The 13,873-nt window shown below is 37.9% G+C and overlaps 1 protein-coding gene across 1 annotated transcript in view; it reads right to left on the reverse strand.

Annotated features, from left to right (window-relative positions):
* The window catches only part of LOC105075782 (uncharacterized), a 39,624-nt gene extending 38,412 nt beyond the window's left edge, over positions 1 to 1,212 (reverse strand). Inside the window, exon 1 of the mRNA XM_074370859.1 lies at positions 1,189 to 1,212. Coding sequence (XP_074226960.1) covers positions 1,189 to 1,197 — 9 coding nt within the window. The 5' untranslated portion in view covers positions 1,198 to 1,212. The remainder of the gene's footprint in view (positions 1 to 1,188) is intronic.
* Between the last annotated feature and the right edge of the window lie 12,661 nt (positions 1,213 to 13,873).

Genomic DNA, 13,873 nt, shown 5'->3' on the forward strand with positions numbered 1-13,873 from the left:
TGAGATATAGCATATCTAAATCCACACACACCTTGCAAGTAAAAAACTAGAAAATGTCTAAAAATTAATTAATCAAGAAATAGCATCATAGAAATATTAATTTAAAATACAGTTAAATTCACTGGATACCGCTAAAAGAGATAAGAGTGCCTGCCTTTATGGAGTAGGATGAAGTGGTGAGTCCAGAAACTTGATCAGATTCAGTTGGGATTTTTTTGTCAAGAGTATTTCATACGTGATGATGTGATTCCATTAATGCTCCTTGAATTATTAACATGTAAAATTTGACAAATACATTTTAAGAACAGCAATATTTCTGAAACAGCATATAATTTTAAAGACTCTCATAAACTCTAGTTCTCTCTTGTGCCTTATGGTTATAAGAATAATTTCCTGTTAATACAAATCTTTAATAATTATTTTTCTGACACCAGAATTTTCTACAATATAGATATTACTGGCGAGATTTAGAAGGTTCTTCTGAGCTCTGATAGTATGATCTCAGTAATTTATGAACTGGCTGAACTCACTGTAATCATCCATCAATCCTATCATTATTTCTGAGATAAAGAAAACTGGTGATTCAGATGGAAACTCTCACGACCCACACTTCCTGCTCAACCTTAAACTGGACTTCTCTCATGGATATCCTAACAGAGTTCCAGAGATCTGTCTGTATCAGTTCCCACCCAACAGTCCTCCAAGCCTCATAAAACAGGAGATCTTGCAACAATCTAACATTTGGAGCTACCAACACCACCTCCCATCTGATCTGTAGAGATAATCTTGGCTTTTCGATGTTTGTCTGAGCTAAGCAACTCATACCTCCACCTCATCAAATCACCATACAGACAGGACAAGTTCATTCTATAAATCTACTCTTGTTTCCTTTAAGAAAATGCATTTCCCCTCCATCATAGTCCCTGGGAGAGGGCTGAGAAAAGAGATGCTCAGTTGTTTACTGAATGAAAATATTAAGGCTGGGTCAAAAGAAGCAGGTGTGTAGGTGTGGCACAGGATTATCTATAAACAATGAGAGGAAATGGGAACCACGATCCTGAAGGGGGACCCTGATAGCCAGAAATGTCAGGAGAAAGAAAGCAAATACTCACATGCCCTTAAAAAAATTTTTTTTTCTTAGAAAGAACTGAGTGTCGGGAAGGTAAGAAAGAACAACAACTAACTCACCTGGGCCATGGCTTTCAATATTGTAGGAGACGATCAGTCCTCCTTGGGGCTGTTCTCCTGAAAAAGGATAGTGTTCTGAGAAGGCAGGCCTGGTGAAACAAAGGAAAGTTCTAGAAATCACACTGGCCTTACAGTCCTCAGACTGTCCAGGCAAAACTACCTCCACTTCCCTTGGTCCCATGATAGAACTCTAGTTAGTGGGAGTATGGAATAAATCCTACTCCTTCCTCAACCCCAGAATCTCCAGGCTGCAGCTGCAACAAGAAGGATCCCGGCTAGTGGATCCAAAGGAATACAGACTGAGATTCCCTCTCCTTCACCCGGGCAATCCAGGTTCCCTCTCCTTCACTCGGGCAATCACTTGGCTGAACAGCCAAGTGATTCAGGCAGGACCTTGCCCCATTCCAGTGATGTTTTGCTCTGAACCTAAGACAGAGCTGCTATGATCTGCCCTGAACAGAGTGCTCCCCTGCAGCCCTCAGGTCCCCAAGCCAGATTCACCCAAATGGTGCAGGTTGGTCAGGAACACAGTTCACTCTAATCAGAGGAACTAAAGACTCCCCTAATCAAGCCTTCTCATCTCCCAGGCACCAGAAAGTCAGTCAACTCCCCCCACCACACACTCATACCCACAATGAGGCACTCCTCATTCTTACACTCTAGATGCTCTAGCTCTATTGTTTTAAAAAATAGTAACTTTTCTTATGTGTTCTTGCCACACAAAACAGTCAAAATGTCAACATTTCTAGTTTTGAGGTAAGATGTTTCTAACCTATACATATTTATATAAATGTCTCTTTTTTCTAAAACCTTTAACACTTTCATTTGTTACATTTAAGTCATTTTTTCTCTTTTTTTTAAATTGAAGTATAATTGATTTACAATGTTGTGTTAGTTTCAGGTGTACAGCAAAGTGATTCGGTTATACATACACACTTATATCCTTTTTCAGATTCTTTTCCATTATAGGTTATTACAAGATATTGAGTATAGTTCCCTCTGCTATACAGTAGGTCCTTGTTTATCTACTGTATATATAGTAGTGTGTATATGGTAACCCAAACTCCTAATTTATCTTTCCCCCACAAATTTAAGTCTTTAATCAATTACTATTTTATTTGGGTATGAGACTATTTGGTAAAAGACAACAGACTAAGGTTATCAATTATAATTTTATTTTAGTGTAAGATAGGAGTTGGTAATCCTACTTAATTTTCCCCCAGAGGGGGCTACTCAAGTGTACCAAAGTCACATATGAATAATGTAATATTTCATGGGAATTAAAATGCACCGTTATTTTATATGCCACTAAGAAAGAAACTATTTAAGATATAACCTGACTTGAGATATGCTGAAATGAGAAAAGAAAAGTGAGCTTTAGAACAGATGACTATGGAATATACTTTCCCTACTGATTTAAATGTTACCATTATCACAGATACATGTTGGGATTTTTTTGTGGTTCTACTTTTTTTGTGTGTGGTTCTGTTTTGATTCAGTGATCTATTTATTCTTTTGTCAGTACCACATTCTCTATTTATTATAATTTAAAAATGTATTTTATCGTCTTAATTCTAAAAAGACCCCTCCACTACATACCTATTAGAATGGCCAAAGTCCAGAAAACTGAGAACCCCAAGGGTCGACGAAGATGCGGAGAAACAGGAACTCTCATTCACTGCTGGGGGAAATGCAAAATGGTACAGACACTTTGGGAGACAGTTTGGCAGCTTCTTACAAAACTAAACATACTCTTACCGTATGATCCAGCAATTGTGTTCCTTGGTATTTACCCAAAGGAGTTTTAAAATTATGTCACACAAAAACTTGTGCGGGTGCTTATAGTAGTTTTATTCATAATGGCAAAAACTTGGGAAAAACCAAGATGGCCCTCAGAGGCGAATGGTTAAATAAACTGTGGCACATCTGGACAAAGGGGCATTATTCAGCAATAAAAAGAAATGAGCTATGGAGACATGAAAAGACATATTACTAAGTGAAAGAAATTAATATGAAAGGCTTTATCTGCCATATATATGCCATATATGCATGCCATATATATGTCTGCCATTTTCAATATGAAAAGCTATATATGACTTTCTGGAAAAGGCAAAACTATGGAGACAGTAAAAAGATCAGTGGTTGCCAGGGGTTGGGGGGGGGGGAAAGAGGGATGAATAGGTGAAGCACAGAGTTCTTTTAGGGCAGTGAAACTAGTCTCTATGATACCACAGTAATAATATATGTTATTATACATTTGTCCAAACCCATGGACTATACACCACCAAGAATGAAACCTAATGTGAACTATGGACTTTGGGTGATAATGATGTGTGTTTTTTTTTTTTTTAATAATGATGTGTTAATGTAGGTTCATCAGTCATACCAAATGTACCACTCTGGTGGGAGATGTTGACAATGGTCTAAGCATGTGCAGGGGCAGGAGGTATATGGGAAATCACTGCACCTTCCTCTCAAATTTGCTGTAAATCTAAAACTGCTCTAAAAAAATAACATCATTTTTAAAAAAGTTCTGGCTCTGAAGCCTGACTAGCTAGATTAAACAGATAATAACCCCCTCAATACTCTTTTTTCTCAAAAGTTTCCATGTAGATCAGTTTAAAAATTGTACTGGTATTTTTCCCACGACTGCATAAAATGAGTAGATTAAGAAATTCTTTGATTATGATGTTGAATCTTGCTTTCTTAGAACACAGAATACCTTTGTTTATTCAAGTCAATGTCTGTATCCATCAGGAACATTTAAAATTTTTCTTCTTATGTATCATGTATGTTTCTTATTCAGATTATTCCTAGGTGTCTTACACTAATTTTTATGGCTTTTATTAAATGGTGTCTTTTCCCAATGTATCTTCCACTTTTTTTTAATAACATACAAAGTCTACTGATTTCTGGATGTTGACTTTGTACCTTTTTGAATTTTATTATTTGCACTAGTTTTCAGTCTATAACAGGATGTTAAAATATGCCTTTCTCATCCTCAGCTTAAGAGAGGCCCTGGAAAAGGAGAGCAAGACAACATGGGCCACAGAACCCTGATTCCACAGTGAAAACCTTGGCTATCTTATACATTGTGCAAAATGAGCTGTCTGGAAACTGATTTTGTGCCCTTGGTTCAATTCAACATCTATTCCAAAGGTAGTTCAGAGATTTGAGAGTGTATGAGAGGAGGCTGCAGTGTAGGAGAGAAGGTTGTTTTTGACAGAAAGATGCATTTTTGGAAAGCACCGGTATGCCACCTCATAAAGAAAAGAGGGGACCCCAGTGCCACCAGGATTCCACGTGGAATATAACGAGAGTTCTCCATTAGAAGGCACAAAGACTGGGGCCTAATTCTCTCCTGGGACTGGACATCACAGTAGGAGCTGGCCTGGGGTTAGGTTATTCTAAGTCTACCAAGAGGATTTTCAGTAGCGCACCTTGCCTTCTAGAGATGGGCTCCACGGGGGACTAACACCCAAAGGCCGAGTGTGGGAACTGCAGGCAGCCAGCTAGAGCAGGCCACTGCCCTCTCTTCACAGTCAGATGTGAACACGCCCCAGGGCAAGAGAGGACCAGTGTCAATACAACTAGGATTTTTTTTTTTATCCCTTACTCTCTCCCTTCCCCTGCTCCCAACCTCAGCGAGTTCAGAATACCTCAGCGAGTTCAGAATGGGACAGAGGAGAAGTTCAGGAAAAGGAAAGAAAAGTAATCAACAAGGCTACCTCACTGCAAGCTCCTGCTCAAGGAGTCAGGAGGCTTAATTTTTTTTTTTATAAAAGTTTATGGTGTTGATTAGTTCAGTGACATGGACATTTTATTATCCAATACTGACTGAAAAACTCATCCATGGGCAGGAAATCAACTGGCCCCTAAAGCAACTTGATAGAAGAAGTCATGGGAAGACAAAAAGCAATTGCTTTCTAGTCGTTTCCTATGCAGTACTGTTTTTCTAGTAGATTTAGAAAAAAAAATGTTAAATAATACTGTACCTTCTTCCTGATTTTACTATGAAGGCATCTAGTATTTCATCATTAGGCATGAGGTTAGCTTTTTGTTTAAACTCGTTAATACAGAAATTTCCAAATGTACACAAAAATAGAATTTAAATAGTATAAGTAACTTCCATGTGTCCATTAACTAGCTTCAACAATTATCAAGTCACATCTTGTTTTACCTGGACTCTAATCCACTAATTTTAGGTCAGCTTTCTTATTTTTTAACAGCTTTACTGAGATATAATTCATATGCTATATAAGTTACTCATTTAAAGTATACAGTTCAATGTTTTTTAGTATATTAACACAATCCAATTTTAGAACATTTTCATCTCCCCTAAAAGAAAAGCCATTAAAAGCCAGTTCCCATTTCCCTTCCTCCCCTAGCTTTGAACATTCCTGGAACAAGTTTTTGTGTCAATATGTTTTCAATTCCCTTGGGTATGTACCTAGGCGTGAAACTGCTGGGTCATATGGTAAATCTGCTTAACTTTTTAAAGAACTACCAAACTTTTTTCCAAAGCATTTGCCCCATTTTATATCCCACCAGCAATTTCTGCAAATCCTCACCAATACTTCTTACTGTCTGTTTTTTTAATCAGAGCCATCCTAGTAGGTATGAGGTGGTATCTCTTTGTGCTTTGATTCACATTTTCCTTATGACTAATAATGTTGAGTAAAATTAGTTTTTTAAGAACCTAATTCTTTAGAATGCTTTTCTAATGTAATTTCCTATACAGTCCATTACTTTCCCAAGGCATCCCCACTCATGTTGGAATAGACAATAACTCTGTTTCCTAGTAAGGAAAAGAAACTGAGGGTGGCGTAAACATTCTGCGTGGCTAATGGGAGAGGGGAATCAGCACATCCTTGCATGGTTTTGGCCAGGAAAATGGACTGGAGAGGAAATTAAGACTGAAAGGGCATAGGGCCAACAAAACTCGGGAGACTGATGCTCATCTTAATTTCTCTTGGGTAAACTCCAGATTTTCAGTAAATGTTTTCAACCACCCAAATTACTTTAATTCAGAGTAAGCCTGCTCAAAACACCAAGTGTTTAACTTGCAAAAATACTACCTGTATCCTAACTCTCCAACTCTTAAGGCTGCTCATTTTTAGGTTAATAGAGTCATAAAGAAAGTTTTTAGCCTTATGCAGTCATAGAATTACCACTGGAATGTTTAATCACTACATAATGAAGCTAACATTGAATAGCTTCAGTATGAGAAGTATGAGAAACTTTTGAAGGTTGAAAAAAAATCACTTAACATAAGAAAATTAGAGAAAAATAATATGAACACAAAACCTTAAAAAGAAAACTTTTGAGCTCCGGTACCACGTAAAGTAGCCTAATAATGGCAGCATTTTTGCCCAACAAACTCTCAGGTATAAGATAAGTCACCTGTTTCTGGTCTTTTATTCATTTCTAAGAAGGAAAGAGGAAAAGTGAAGACAAAAGAAAAGAATAGAGGGTTCCTGGATAACAGCTGACTACATGTCTTAGAACAGAAAAAATAAAATTTTTTTGGATAGATCTGGAACCTTCTGCTATTACCAAAAAGTGAGGCTATTTTCAAAAACATCAGGTGCTGCTGTACACCAGAAACTAACACAACATTGTAAACTAAACATAAATAAATAAACATTTTTTTTAAAATATAAAGGAGAAAAAAAAAAGTCTGCAACCCTGAAGAGGGCCCTCCTCACCTGACCATGTCTGAGACCATCCTGCTCTCAGACTTTCAGCATCCAGAACTGTGAGAAATAAATTTCTGTTGTTTATAAGAAAACAAACGAAAACCAAAAACTATCAGGTGCTGTGCTGAAAGGACTCCTTTTCAGAGTCTCCTGCAGGGGGCTCTCATTGGCCAAGTAATGAAAATTCATGCAGCAACACACTCCTCCTGCCACATTTGTGCTACAATGGAGCCCATGACAATCATCAGTTAACTGAAACATCTGAAAATGTTAAGTCCATAATAACATGTGAGAGGAAAACTGTTATAAAGTCCACAAAAGAGGAAGGTGAATAAGAATGGTTTTTTTCTTTAACTTGCCATAATTAGTGATTTCATTTGTGGGGTTTTTTTTTCTCGTTATATTATTCAGATTCCTGGTAAAAGGTGCTTGTTTCCATCTGCGCAATCTGAAAAGTATAAATGCAGAGTACTTTGAAAAAGCCACTTAGCTCCAGAAAAAGGAAAAACTGTACCAAAACCAGGAAGGACCCATCACACCTGTGGCCTCACATAATAATCCAAGATAGAAAGCGTATTCCACAGTCAGCACCAGTGGACACACACAAAACCAAGTGGAAACAGGGTACAGTAAAGTAGTAAGCTGAATGTTCCAAATGAGAGCTCACTGTATACTCAGTCCATTATCACCTAGGAAATGAACATTTTATTAACAATATTAAACCCCTAATAATTATGTAGCAACATTAACTAGGAAATTTAAGTTTTTTAAAAAACACCCCTCGCCCAGGTCAATATATCTTCATGGCAGGAGAGTGAGTTGTAATGACGTTGCAGACTATGAAAACAAAGCACACGTCATGTCCAATAAAGACACTGAGTTACAAAAATAAAAATCTATATCAAAATCAAAAATTTACACGTCTGATGAAATTAAAAAGGGAATCACCATAATGGTCACTGGCTCAGGTCCTAATATTGTGCAGTAAGTCCCAGGTACCAATCAGGAATTGGGAACTCAGCCTTAAACATAATCTATGGTGGTTTTTGTTTTTACCCTCCTATCTAATTCAGTAATTTGTGTCTTTTCTCCCTTTTTTTCTTCAAGTTTTGCCTGTGGCTTATCAGTTGTACTAATTCCCCCAAATAAACTTTTGGCTTTATTAATCTTCTCAATTATAAATTTACTTCATGTTTCAATATACATTTATATTTGTATTTGTAAGTTTATATTTGAGCTCTTATTGTTTCCTAGTTTTAGCTTTCTTTGGATTTAATTTAGTATGCTTTTCCTTAATTTCTTAAGATGAACACATAGATCGATTTTTCAACATTCTTCTTTACTAGAATTATGTATTTACAGCTATATATTTCCTTCAGGTTCAGCTTCAGCGACACCCCACATTTTGATGTTATATTTTCATTATCATTCAGTCAGAATACTTTGAATTTCTATTGCGGTTTCTTCTTTGACTCACTAGTTGTTTACCATTGCTTAAATCTTGAACATTGGGAAATTTCTAATTATCTTTTTGTTGTTGACTTCTCGCTGAATTCCATTATGGTCAGAAAACATATAGTTTTATGTATGTTTCAATCCTTTGAAATTTATTGAGATTCACTTTATGGTCCAGCATATGATCAGTTTGGATAAATGTCTCATATGCGTCTGAAAGTAATATATATTATAGTTGTATTGTACACTGTTCTACATATAACATTTAAGTGAGATTTGTCAATCACATTGTCCAAATGTTATAGAACTTTACTGGGTTTAGACTGATTGTCCTACCAGCTATTGAAGAAAGTGCTAAAAATCCCCTACTATGATTGTGATTTGTCTACTACCTCTTTCAGTTCTGTAATATATATTTGAAGTCATTTTATGAAGGTCTATACATTTAGAATAGTATCTTACTGGTGGACTAACCTTTTTATTATGAACTATTGCTCTTTCTCTCCAGTAAAGCTTCTCTCAAAGTCTATTCTCATCCACTAAAGTCAGGAGTGTAAACTGATCCAACCATTTAGGAAAACTGTCAATATATATTAAAGTTGAATATTTGTATAACCTATGCTACAGAAGTTTCACTCCTAGAAATATACCCAACAGAAATGCATTCATACATGCACCAACAGACACACAAGAATGTTCATAGCAGTCCTGCTCATAATAGTCCCAACCTGAAAACAACTCAAAAGCCAATCACTAATGGAAAGGATAAACAAATTGTGGTATGTTTATACAATGCACTTTTAAGCAACAATAACAAATGACCTACAACTACATGAAGCAACATGGATGAATTTCACATATCCATACTACATAATATTATTATACAGTACATTCATATTACATGTGAAATGTCATGGTGAGCAAAAAGAAGCCAAGCACAAAAGAGCAGATACTGTGTGATTCTATTTATATAAAATTTAAGAACAGATAAAATTAATCCATGGCTATAGAAGATAGAATAATTGTTATCTTTGGGAGATGTGGGCAGTGAGTGGATGGGACAAGAATTAGGCTTCTGGAATGCTGGTAATGCTCTATTTCCTGAACTGATTTGAGCTCTGGTTAAACAAATATGATCATTTTGTAAAATTCATCAAGTCTTATATTTTTATTTTTGTACTTTTTGGAGTGTATATTTTTAAAAACCACATGCTATGCCATTACATCAGCAGATTCATCAAAAATTAAAATATCAAGTGACCAAATATTAGAGAGAATACAAGATGATTATGTTTATAAACTGCTGGTAAGAATTTAACTGGTACAACCATATTGAAAATCAGGTCGGCATTATCCAGGAAGTTTGAAGATACACACATACCCTCTGGCCCAGCAATTACATTGGTATGTTTATTACCTAGGGAAGTATGCATATGTGCACCAGGGTACTTATAAAGCAAAAAGGAAACCCAAGCGCACCTTGTATTTGGCATGGCCAACAGCCATTCCTCCTTCTTCCTCTGGGGACCTCCCTGAGAAAAGCAGAGCTGAGAAAGGAGAAAGGAATCATGAAATGCCAGGCCTTTCTGGTGGCACAGACTGATCCGAGGTTACTCTGGACCCACACCTATCACCCATGGAGAGGACGGATGAAGAGAGTTTAGAGGAATTTAGGCTGCCCTGAGCATTCCTGGTGTTAGAAGGGGAAAAGTCAATGCTGTCCAAGACCAAAATCTGTCCTGATGTCACGTATCAACCACTGGGACACACAATCAGCCTGGCACAATTATAGGTACCCTCCAACCGCACACACAGTGCCACAAAAAGTTACAAGTTCACACTCACACATCCTCACAGTCACAGACGTCCAGTACACTTAGTACTGCTAACATTCATAGAACCACAATCAATAACACACACGCAGCCCTCAGATAGCAAAGTCATAGCCACATCATCAGATTCCCTACACTCCCCTCCCCAGTACACACAATGACACAAAGTTAAACAGACACGCAAAATCACAGTCCTACCACGGGGACACAACCATACCTACACACAGAGCTCCGCGCACACAGTCACAATGACACACCCACCACAGGGACATACAAACACACCCGCACACACCGCCACACAGTCACAAAGGTCACAAACGCACATGTGGAATCTCACACTTCGGCCCACCCCCCAGACCGGCCAAATAATATGGCCCCGAGACTCCGGACCCGCCTAGACAGTCCCTTCAGACCCTCGGGGATGCACCTCCGGAACCTAGCCGAGCCCTCAAGACCTAGGCCGCTCACCTTGCACTTCCCCTTCTCTGGAGGCCGAGGGTCCTGCAGGCGAGTGAAGGGGCGGCCCTAAGTCCGCCGGAGCCTCTGGGAAATGTAGTCCGGAGCCAGATTCTCTTGGACAAGATGGCTCCCAGCCCTCGGATTTTCTGTTAGAGCACAGCTTAGGCCGAGCCACATCTCTTCTCCCCACTCGGAATCGCTGCCAGTAGTCTTCAAGATCCAGGGGCAGCCCCCTACGCCCTAGAGACAAGCTGCCTCCATTTGTCCAGCCAATCCCAGGGAGCCATGTGTTCCCTGAGAAATAGAAACAGGTCGCGGGAGTCGCACCGGAAGTTGATTAAAGCCGCACGAACTTCTGGGAAATGTAGTCTAGAGTTGGGATGGTTGAGGCGCCCGCCCAAGATCGTGTTGGCTTTCTGCCCTGAGCTTGGACACAGTGAAGGACAGAGTGGCGCCCAAGACTCTTTTAGGAATTGTAACTCTCTCTGAGAATGTTCCAGACTGACAGACTACACCGCCATTTTTGACATAATTCATTCCTCCGCGGATTAGCCTGGCGCAGGACCTGTGCTGCTCTGGCAGCGGAAACCTAGGAGTCTCAGACCCAAACCGCACCAAAGAAACTGAAGGAGAGTAATCCTAGCGCCTGGAATGGGGCTGATGGGGGCTGGTTATTGGAAGCGTCAAGCAGTGTGTTTGTTGAGCATTGTAGTGGTGACTATTATAGTGGCCCCAGTGTGTAAGACCATAGGTGAAACTGGATGAATTACCACACTTTCTTCATCTGGAAAACGATGATATATGGGGCACATGTTCTGGTACTATAAATTTTATTTGACTTTTGGAGAAGGATACTAGAATAACATTCAGTTTTGGGTTTGTGCTTCTCAGCCCAGCTCTACTTAGATGTCTTCAAAATCATTTGTCTTTTATGATTTTTGTGAAGATAAGTTCCTATTTATAACAATTACCATTTGCTAACCAGTTAATTTTTTTCCTAAGGACTTTACCCAAATTATTATCTTTTCTTTTTATTATAAAAAATTTCAAACATTCATGAAAGCAAAGCAAACAGTACAATGAGTTTACATGTATCTATCATCCAGCTTCAACAGCAATATTTTGCCAATTTTGTCCTGAATTATTCTTAATTTTCGCAATTAAACACATATATAAGTCAGGTATTACCATCATTTTACAGATGAGGAAATGGAACTTACAGACTAAATAATTTTTAAAAGGGCACAAACCTTGCAAATAGCAGAGCTGAGACTTGAAATCCAATCTCTTTGTTAGAGTTCATTTGATTTTCATACTACAGCACTTTACATTTTGTTCTGTCATGCTATTCAGTTTTTCTTTTTAATTTTGGGGGGAGAGGTAATTAGGTTTATTTATTTATTTTTTAATGGAGGTACTGGGGATTGAACTTAAGACCTTGTGCATGCTAGGCACACCCTCTACCCCTGAGCTGTCCCTCTCCCCGTCATGCTATCTGAAGCTTGCTTTTACTTCAGACTGTCAATGGCTATAGCCTTTGGTGAAGTTATCTAGTTTCTCATCCTTGGCCAGCATCATCACATGCCAACCAAGTGGTATATTACACAGTGTCTACTCTTGACATGAAAGGCCTCTGCATCATCTGCTCACACCAAACTCAGTCAGTCCTCTGAACTTTCCCTAGGGTATTCCACTTTGAACTACCATACCCTTGTCCCAATTAGATAACATTCAGTGTTGTTTTTATTACAGAGTTTCTGGCTCAGGAGTCACTAAGACACTCTGCATCATTGGAGAGTGCTAGCCTTCCCACATCCACAAATCTGTAGTTCAGAATCATATGAAGCTTAACTATATAATGCCACAATGCATAGAATATCATAAAAATTATTTTAAAATAATGATGATTATGAAACTTAACTGCTTTCCCTATTTTCTTAACTTCCTGATATTTTTCTGTACCTTCATTCTAATTCCTTTTCCTAACCCTTCATCATTCAATAGTTACTTAATTGAACACCTGTTATATGGTAGACATTGTGCTATAAGCTGATTAAACAGCAGTGAGTTAAACAGACATGGCCCATCCCTTAGATTTTCGATACGTTGTACTATTATTTCCCTCTTCATCCTAAATAATTTGTAATATCCCTTGTTATGCTGTCCTTAACCCACGAATTACTCAGGTGTGTATATTTTAATGCCCAGGCATTTGGAACATTTCATTATCTGCCTGTTGTTACTTTCTATTTTCATTTTGATGTGGTCTGAGAATATGACTTATGAGATATAAATCTGGGAGCTTTGTAATTTCTTTTTTGGCCTACTTTGTGGAGAATTTTTATGAGTGTTCTATCTATGTTTGGGGAAAAAATGTTCATTCTCCGGTTAAAAAATTTTTTCAATGTAGATGAGTGATATACCAAGCAAACTATTTATATTATCCCAATACAGCCTAAATCCTCACCTTTCTTCTGTTTGATCTGTTTCTGAGAGATGTGTTAATATGCTACTGTGATTGTAGCTTCCTTAAAATGTCCCTGTTCTATCAGTTTTTCCCATATTACAGAACTATATTGTGCAATAAATGTTAGAAGTGTTGTATGCTCATGGTAGCTGCATCTTTTTAAAATATGGAATATCTTTATTAACATTGTTTGCTTATGGCTGTATTATTTAATTCTGTCAACACACCTGCTTTCTTCTTCATAATATTTCTTTGAAAATGTTTTAAAAATGCCTTTCCTTTCTAGTTAAATTTTACTGTGAAAGTTTCATACAAATACTAAAGAAGAGAACGTTATACTAAACTCCATGTACCCATCATCCCCTGCTTCAACATTTATCATCATTCTGTTACTCTTGTTTCATTCATCTACCCCTCTCCAGTGAAGTTTTTAAAGCTAATATTTCACCCATAAATACTTCCATATGAATCTCTAAAAGATAAACTTTTTTTTTTAACATAACCACATTACCAACAAAATTAACAGTAATTCTTAGGCCTCTGATAAAAATGTATGTTCACTAATGGACTTTCACAGGGTTTTCCTTAAATCAGGCTTTGGGAAAAGAAAGAGAACCTGGCATAAGCAGAGTCCAACCCTCTAACTTGTCCTATTTTTAAGCTGAATCCCAGAAGGGGACACAACTGGCCTGAAGATACCCAGGATGTCCACATCAGAGCCCAGGCCCAGTTCCCTCAAAACATCTTCCCCATCTCCTGGGACTGAAACAACA

This window comes from Camelus bactrianus, chromosome 9 (genome assembly GCF_048773025.1).
Source record: "Camelus bactrianus isolate YW-2024 breed Bactrian camel chromosome 9, ASM4877302v1, whole genome shotgun sequence".
NCBI classification, from domain to species: Eukaryota; Metazoa; Chordata; class Mammalia; order Artiodactyla; family Camelidae; genus Camelus; species Camelus bactrianus.